Genomic DNA, 8,231 nt, shown 5'->3' with positions numbered 1-8,231 from the left:
CGGGTCCTCACTCTCGCCCCTGGCCTTTGGGGGTGGGGGTGGGCACCTCCTGGCCCCTGGAGAACCACCCGGCCCCCTCGACGACCTCCGGACTCCTGCCTTTCCGGTGCCCTCCTTTCTCAGCCCCGGTGGGTGTGCTTGGCTGCGGCTCCCTCGGCCGAGGGACCAGATGTTCTGGCAGGGAACGCGGGGGCCGCTCCACTCCAGACCAGCCCTGGGGACTCGGAAGCGGGGGCACGGAGGAGGGCAAAGACCGGGTGAGAAAGACCCCTGGGCTCACAGTCCGACTTGGGAGATGCGGGAAGAGACTAGAAGGAGGAGCTTCCGAAGCAAAGCAGAGAACGTTCACGAATGAAGCCCCAACGTGGAGAGAGAGCCTTCCTTTCCACCCCAAGACTGGAAAGAACCTCTTAGGGGCGGGTGGGAAGGAGACAGTGAGCATCAGTTACGACCACGGTGGAAACGAGAGAGGCCACCAGACGGGCCGAACGCAAACCAGGCCGCCCTGACCTGGGGCCTGGGCTCTGGGGCCTGAGCTCTGGGGCCTGAGCTGGCTTAGCTTCCTGTCACTCCGGGTTTTCACAAGGCCTGTCGGTTCTGCTGTGAAGGCCACGGGAAAGTTCTGTTTTGGAAGGAGAGGCGGCGCCACACTGTGGAGGAGGGTGGCAGGAGTCACTCGTCCACCCCGACCACGCCGGTCGTGAGCTCAGGTTCGGGAAGAGCCCTCCCCTACGGCGCTCCCGTCTGAGCTGCGCCCCTTCCCAGCAGCCCACCAGCCCTCGCCTTGCGGACCCGGGTCCTGCAGGCTCAGGGGGAGCCTGCGGGCGGCCAAGGGCGAGCAGGCGAGGGGACGCCCACAGCAGAGCCCTGGAAGTAGCTGGCCGGTGAGATTCGGTGACACGGATGAAAAGTCCAAGAGGAAGCAGAAGGCAGCTCAAGGAGGCTGAGCTTGTGGTGGGTGTGTGAGGTCAGCTAAGATTCCAAATCCTAACCGGGGCCAAAGGTACAGCGGGACCCAGGGATCGACCCGAGGGTCCCCACCCCATCCCATCAAACATCGCCATGGCCCGTGGTAGACATTTGGGACACTGGACGGAGGACGGACGACACTGGAACTTAATTTCTAGGAGACCTTGATGGCACGGAGAAGGAGCCTAGGAAGTCGGGGTGCCGGGAGTTTCCAGACTGTAAGCCACCCGGGGCGAGGGCACAGGGGCTTCAGAGTGACGCTCATCTCCGCCGCGGAGGGGACGTGCCCTGCATCATTTCTGAGCTGCTCCTGTGAGCACGTGCCCGGAAGGGCTGAGAGCCCCGGGACTGGGAGGGACGCTGTGGGTGGACAGTTGCGTGCGATTCCCCCCACATCCGTCCCTTGTCAGCCATCGCTGTTGAAATCTGTCCGAAGGAGGCAGCACCCCAGGTGACGTCCAGGTGGATGCAGACGGGCAGAGATGCCCCGCAACGCCTCTGGCCCTGTGGTTACTGCGCGCTCCTGACTCTCCGCACTGGTCCTGGCCCCCTATGGCCTCCACTCCACGACAGTCAGCTGGAGGAAGTCCTGCTCCAGGGCGAGCCCAGGTGGAGCAGTGAGTGAGATGGACTTGGCTTTGGATGGACAGGATTTTACTGCTGTTGGGCTCCAGCCCCTGTGGTCCGGGTGTGGCACAGTGCGCCCTGCCCTCCGACAGTCCACCCTCCTGGCCAGGGAACGCTTCCCCGAGGAACGCCTGTGCCGTGGGGTAGATGGCAAGGTCGGCTGCCTCTCTCGTGGGGGACGCTGATACCAGGCTGGTGACAGAGAGACTGGTTGGGGTGCTTCACGGCCCCTCCCGGGGAGGGGCTGTTCCTGGAGGAATTCCAGACCCCAGATCAGAGAGCAGGGGCAGAGCAGATGGGGTAAGGTTGGGTTAAGAAGTGTCCTGGTCTCTCAAAGCAAGATGCAGACACACGATCACCCAGTTTTGGGAAAACCCAGGGAAACGGAAGCGAACACAAGATATGCAAAACAGTGAGGTCCACCCACGTGTGGACACTGACTTGGCATCGGGACCTGCCCTGGGGGGCGGGGGGCTGCACTCATCACACAGATGAAAAGAAGAGCTGTTTTCTGACCCCAACACACGTAGAAAAGCATTTCAGAGGTCAAAGGTAAAGCTTGTCACACTCCAAATACAAAATGGTTTACTTACATGCAGCAAATATACAAGAAGTGAATTCAAAAACAAACTTAGTTCAACTCATTATATTCGCTTGGCACAATTGCAATTCAGTTTTAAAAAAATATTTGTAAAATACCGAGACTGACCTGAATTCAAGTGTAACCTCTCTCCAGCAGAAACACCACCAACGCGGTGAGCGTCGCACGGACAGACCGAAGCAAAGCGCCTCTGAGGTTCTCCCTCACACTTCCGTGTGTTTTTTTAAATACAGTTGTAATGCCAACACAACTCACAATTGTATTTTGAAAATGAGTATTATTGCATTGTTTTTGCATATCTTGTGGGACAGAAAATGCAGAGAGTTACTGAATCCCGTTTCAGAAGCAGAGACAGTGGTTTGTTTTTGCTTTCATGGCCCCAGATTCAAATCTCCCCACAGTTAAGCCCTGAAGTGGGAGCGGCGGGCTGACCGGCAGGTGCAGACAAGACCCTGGCCGCACACCGACGACCCCCGCGCACACGTCACGCGCTCTCCGGAGGCCCCCGCGCGTGCTTCCCCTCTCGGGCACCCGCTATGACGCACGTCTGTGCACAACAGTACCAAGTGCATTGCTGGCTACCTTTAACTTAAGAAACCAAACCGAAGACATCTTGTCACTACCTACAGAAACTATAAGAAATTAGTGGGTGTACACAGTGGCTGGTAAAACTCTCCACGGTGGCTCGCTAGAATCCTCCGTAGAAAAGGAACCCATGATCTCCTTAAGTAACACAACAAAACCAAACCCAATTTCCATTTGCAAGAGTGAAAACAGTAAGGCGGGGGGGCTGCAAAGCTTGGAAAATGCTCCTCTTCCTCCCCGCCCACCGGGAAAACAAAAGTAAAAAACAAAGCAAAAGCCCCCAGATGAAACATGCTGTCAAGGAAAATGTCAGATCCCAAACCAGAAGAGCGCTGGCTGGCAGCTCGGCACCACTCGGTCTCGCCCACTACCCGCCGGGCGCACACGTGGCCGTGGCCCGGCCAGAGGGGGATCCGGCCACGGGTAGCCTTGGTGTGAAGCTGCACGCCGCCCCCCTCACCCCGCCCCCTGCTGCTCCCTCCTCCCTTGGGCTGGGGCTGGGGCCTGGCTTCCTTCTGCAAATCCACGGGGCCCTGGCTCTACAGAGACAGTGAGGCTCATACAGAATATGTGCAAAATGACTTTTTACAAGCAGAGCTGAAAGACACCCGTTCGGCCTGGGTCCTTCGGGTAAGGGCCGGCCGGCGAGCCGGGGCGGCCATGGGGAGGGCAGGCGGCTGGGGTCCCCTCCCTGGTTCTCGCGCCCCTCCCCCAGGGCTGCCCCAGCGCGGACACAGACTGCGGCCGCTTCTCTCCACGCCACCCCCCGCCCCGGTCTTGTCCCCACGCAGTGAATGAAGACGCTGCTCTGTTTGCTCCAGGTCACGAGGACAGTGAGGCACTTCTGAAACGAGCCCATTAGGAGCACGTCCCGCCCGGCTGCTACAGGCTGCTGACCAAGGCCCCGTGGTCCCGGAGCTCCTCCTCGCTCGCAGGGGGCTCGGGGCTGGGCGCCCAGGCCGCGTCCTCTGCGCCCCCCGCTCTGTCCGGCCCCGGGTCCCTGCAGTTTGCAAAAGGAAGCAGGGTGCCGTTGGGGCTCTGCCCGGCACCGCCGCTGAGAATGTTGTCGGCCGCACTCTCCATCTCCTCTATCGTCATGTCGCAGGCGTCCGCCAGCTCTTGCGTGGTGGCCTCCAGGAACTTGGGGTCCTGAGCAAACTTTCCCAGTCCTTCCGAGATCAAGACCTGGGTCCGGGCGGGGAGGAAGCAAGGAGGAGGTTACAGCCGAGCTCAGCTCCTCTGGTGACGTCAGGAAGAGAGTGTGCGCGCACGTGTGTGCACGCTCAAGGGCCAGGAAGGTGTGGACTGGGTAGTGCCCCCCCAGGGCACTGGGCTGTGCGGTCAGAGGACAGACCCCCAGCGGGGACACGGTCATCAACTCAGGAAAGCCTGGCTCCCAGGGGTGGTGAGCCCACCCTGGTGCTCCCTCCCCGGTGCCCGGAGCCTCTGGTTACTCCCTCCAGGACACCTTCATTCTCCTCCCTTGACCCAGCCACTGGCAGCCTGCTGGGGCTGAGGGCCCCGGAGGAGGCATGCAGAGCACCCGGGCACCTGCTGGGCCCGCTCAGAAGGGCCTGCAGGGCCTCAAAGTGGCTCCCCGTCCAGGCAGCTGCTCTAGCAATAGCCTCGGGGAGGCAGGGGGTGAGCCTGGCCTGCTCCCCATGCACACCCCCTCACCCCTCTTGTCCTCACGGTCCCCCACCTTGCACAGGTCCCCAGGCTCCTCAGTGCTCAACTCCCCTCAGCAGTGTGAGCCTGAACACCAGGTGTCCCCCCACGCGGCGTGCTGGGTGCTCATGGGGATCTGAGACCCAGACAGGGGCCTTTCTAGCCAAGAGACCTGACAGCCCATCTGCTTGAGAGAGAACCAGAGCCCCTCTCAGCTCTGCCTTCAGGTCCCCGCAAGGCTCCAAGTCACTCACCGCTTCCACCAAGCTGCTGGCGCTGCCGTGGAGCTGGCGGCCCCGGGCCACCGCCGGGCTGGGCACCATCAGGGACACGGGCCGGGCTCTCCGGGGGGCACCTGGTGTGGGCTCCCCCGGCCGGTGGCTGCAGTGGACGGATGGGAAGCTGCTGTCGAGCTTCTCCACGGCCTCGGCCCCCTCCAGCTGCAGGGTGGGCACGGGCTGCGGGGGCCGGCCGCGGGCGCCCGGCGTGGCAGGGGGTGTCGTGCACGGCAGGGGGAGGGTGCTGGGGGGATGGCTTCTCTGGAGGAGGGGGCTCAGGCCCGCCACTGCCAACGCCTGTGGACAGAGGAGCGCCGGTCAGGGGGCAGGCCTTGGCCTTCCCGGAGGCTGCCGCCCCAGTGGGTCCCCGCGCCTGGCGCTCACCCACCATCGCGCCCCCATCGAGACCCAGTGCAAGTCTCCACCCCTCAGGTGGACTTTGGGATCGTCTCCGTCTGCGGTGATCTTCCTCCCCTACGTTCAGAAAGCTGGGGCCCAGCAGCCTCCAGCTCACCTGGCCTCGTCCCCGTCAGTGCGGATTCTCCCGCTTTTGGTTAGACTGGAGAGAGTCACGCCTGCGTCGCCATGAAACCAGAACACTGCCCTCTGTCCACCTCCCTCCCGGGGTCGACGTGAGAGTCACATGAACTAAGGTCTGGGACGTATTCTGTGCATCGCAAAGAGCCGGACAGGCCCACCGCTCCGGGTTCCCGTCCTCACAGCACCGGTCGGGACCGTCTCTCTCGGCCCGCCTCCGAACTCCCGCTCAAACCTCACGCTGTGTTGTGCTTGAACTGTTCACGTGCTCGTGTCCTCCGCCCAACCTGAGGACTGCTCTGATGTGACGTGTCCATGGGGGTGACACTGGGGGGTGGGGACGCCCAGCCCAAGAGGCAGAAGGAGGGGGTGTGGCTGTGCGTGGAGGGGGAAGCACAAGGACCAGATGGAAGGCGGACACGAGGGAGCGTCTTCCTCCCAGCATGACAGGAGGAGCTGGGTGAAGCCAACTCTAGAAATCTCTCAGAAGAGCACACGCGGGACCCCCAGCCTGCTGGCCTCCCCCGCCCACTGCCGCTGTGGGTCCCCAGCCAGGGGCCTGGGGACATGCTCGGTGCCCCAGAGAGCCCTGGGGGGGCCAGGCGCATGCAGGCGGGGCTGCAGGCGGAGCAAACAGCGTGCTGGCGTCAGCTGCCGTAACATCACGCCGGTAAGCTGTTTATAAGCCTTGATTGGCACTGAATGCCTTTGGGGTGAAAAAGGTCACTTAAAGGAAAGGCCAATGGTAAGAGAGTGTGTAATAAAGGAGGGAAAAGTTTGGGAAAGTCTCGTGGAGACTCTAATTTGCCTAATTGTGAGAGGCCGGCCTCAGACAGTGGTTCAGTTGTTCCAAGTTCCTGGCTGGTCTGAGGCACCAGAATACACTTGAAGCCAGAGTCTTGGATTTCGCCATCTCAGGTGCGTCAGCAGGCCGCAGGACGGCTCAGCTGCTGGACCGCCCGGACCTGCTCTCCCGGCCTCCTCCCGCCCCGGCCAGATTGCTGGAGGACCCGCTGGTCATTTCTACATCTCAGTGGGTGGATTTTTGTCCAGTTGTCCTGCATGTCTTGGGACAACCCCATCTGCCTGCAGAGTAGCCGGTGTTGGGGAGGGAACATCCAGCCCCTGGAAGGAGACAGCTTGGGCTGATCCTGAGCTGCTGGTCCTTCCAGCCTCGGAGGGGCTCCTGCTCCCCAGGACCCCTGGCCTCCAGCCATGGGAGCACGGCCCTTGCTCAGGCTCTTCTGCGTGGGAAGAGCCCCTCACTTGGGCACTCCTAGGGCCAGGGGTGGGGCTGCAGCAGGGGTCTGAGACAGGAAAGGCTGGCTGACGGGCATCTCGGGGACTTGCGGGTGCTCACAGGGGTGGTCTAGCCTGCCAGGTGGTGGCCAGCGGCCCTCCCAAAGTGTGGGTACCTGATGGTGAACCAGGTGCAAGGGCAGGACCGTCTTCTGAGAGACATCTCCCCCATGATTCCTCTGCCGCTTCAGACACTCAAGGTGGAAGGAGGCCCTTCGACCTGCAAAGCCAGCGATGGGGTCAGCGCAGCAGGGGAGGGCACGGCCGCCACGGCCACACCCAGGGAGGTGCAAGGACACACGCTTCACCTGTGCCCTCCTTCGCCCCGCCCCTCAGCGCCCCTCTCCTCACCCTCCTCTCTGTCCCACGCTCCTTTCCCCTGACCCCCCTTTCTGCCCTGCACCCTCACCCCTGTGGGCCTGGCCGGGCACCTGGGGGGAGGTGACCACTGGTGGCCGCATCTGAGGAGCGCAGTGTAGCGCTTACCTAGGGAGGCGGAGCGCAGGAAGCCTCTCTTTGGAGACAGCCGGACGTCCCTCCTGTCCTCCTCAGGGGGTGTCAGCTGTCGGCTCTCGTCATCCTGATAGGAGAACCTGGAACAGAGAGCGCTGGGGACTCGTCCCTGGAGGCCGAGGCTGCACCCCACAGGGCAGCCGCTGCCCCCAAAAGCAGTCTTCTTCCGCAGGGGAGGGAACCCCGCCCTGGCTTTCAGGAAGGTGGGGGCAGCAGGGCAGCCTCCCCGGACACTTGGCCTGCACAGGTGTTTCCCACAGCCTGTGTGCTGTGTGTGCTCTTGTGTTTCTGAGTCCAGGCAGTGGGGACAACGCAGGTCCCTGCTGCTGAGAAAGCTGGAAAATAATTCTGGGCCCATGAGCTTCCTGCCCGAGTGGCCCAGGCCCTCCGTCTGCATGTACAGATATCGTCACCACGGCTGCTCCAGCGGGGGCCCAAACGGTGCCCACCCCTCACTTCTCCCAGGCTGCCCACCTTGGCCACTGGAGCGCACACGCGGTTCCCAGCAGCAAACCACAGTCATTGGTGAGGGGCCTGGGGGCATCTAGTCTGTCAGCCGCTCTACCTTTCTGAAGGGACTCAGCGAGAAGTGATGTCTTGTGGCCCCAGGCTGCCTGCACACAATTTCCGGGACTGCGTTGGCCGCGCTCCCGGGCCTCCGCTCTGCCCCGGCTGGCCTGTCTCAGCAAGAAGCAGCTGCGGCCACTGCACTGACTCCACCCTCCGAGTGGAGCAGCCCACTGGTGTGCCCAGCTCTTCATGCTGCAGGTGAGGCCGCTGACTGTGCTGGTGTGACCCCGCGTATTTGGCGGCAGGGCCTGGGCCTGGCGCGCTGACCCCTAGATGCGCGGGGACGGTTTGAACGAAACCCACAGCCTTCCTCCCGTTTTCAGCTTGGTCGCTCTCCCTATTGTATTTTCGTCTGATTCAGATCATGTCCAGCTTCTGTCTGACCTTGTGCGGGTGCCACTGTGTCACTGTGACCCCGACCTTCTGTGGCCTGTGACCCTCTTGTTTGCATCACTGAGCAGTTACTTAGGGAACTCCTTTACTTCCCTCCTCTGAGATCCTCCTCGCTTCCTAAGGAGTAAGTCTCCCCTGCTGCTGGGCTGGTTTACCCACCGTCCAGCAGAGGCCCGGGAAGCGCTGAGCAC

The 8,231-nt window shown here is 62.3% G+C and overlaps 1 protein-coding gene across 3 annotated transcripts in view; it reads right to left on the bottom strand.

The window, feature by feature from the left end:
• Positions 1-3,349: 3,349 nt before the first annotated feature.
• The window catches only part of CACNA1C (calcium voltage-gated channel subunit alpha1 C), a 360,468-nt gene continuing 355,586 nt past the window's right edge, over positions 3,350-8,231 (bottom strand). For all 3 annotated transcript variants that reach the window (XM_072954550.1, XM_072954552.1, XM_072954551.1), the window contains 4 exons: positions 7,051-7,157; positions 6,681-6,784; positions 4,705-5,025; positions 3,350-3,967 (listed from right to left, as the gene is read on the bottom strand). In XM_072954550.1, coding sequence (XP_072810651.1) covers positions 3,665-3,967; positions 4,705-5,025; positions 6,681-6,784; positions 7,051-7,157 — 835 coding nt within the window. In that variant the 3' untranslated portion in view covers positions 3,350-3,664. The remainder of the gene's footprint in view (positions 3,968-4,704; positions 5,026-6,680; positions 6,785-7,050; positions 7,158-8,231) is intronic.

Source organism: Vicugna pacos, chromosome 34 (genome assembly GCF_048564905.1).
Source record: "Vicugna pacos chromosome 34, VicPac4, whole genome shotgun sequence".
Lineage (NCBI taxonomy): Eukaryota > Metazoa > Chordata > Mammalia > Artiodactyla > Camelidae > Vicugna > Vicugna pacos.
This window is presented reverse-complemented; position numbering and strand designations above follow the sequence as displayed.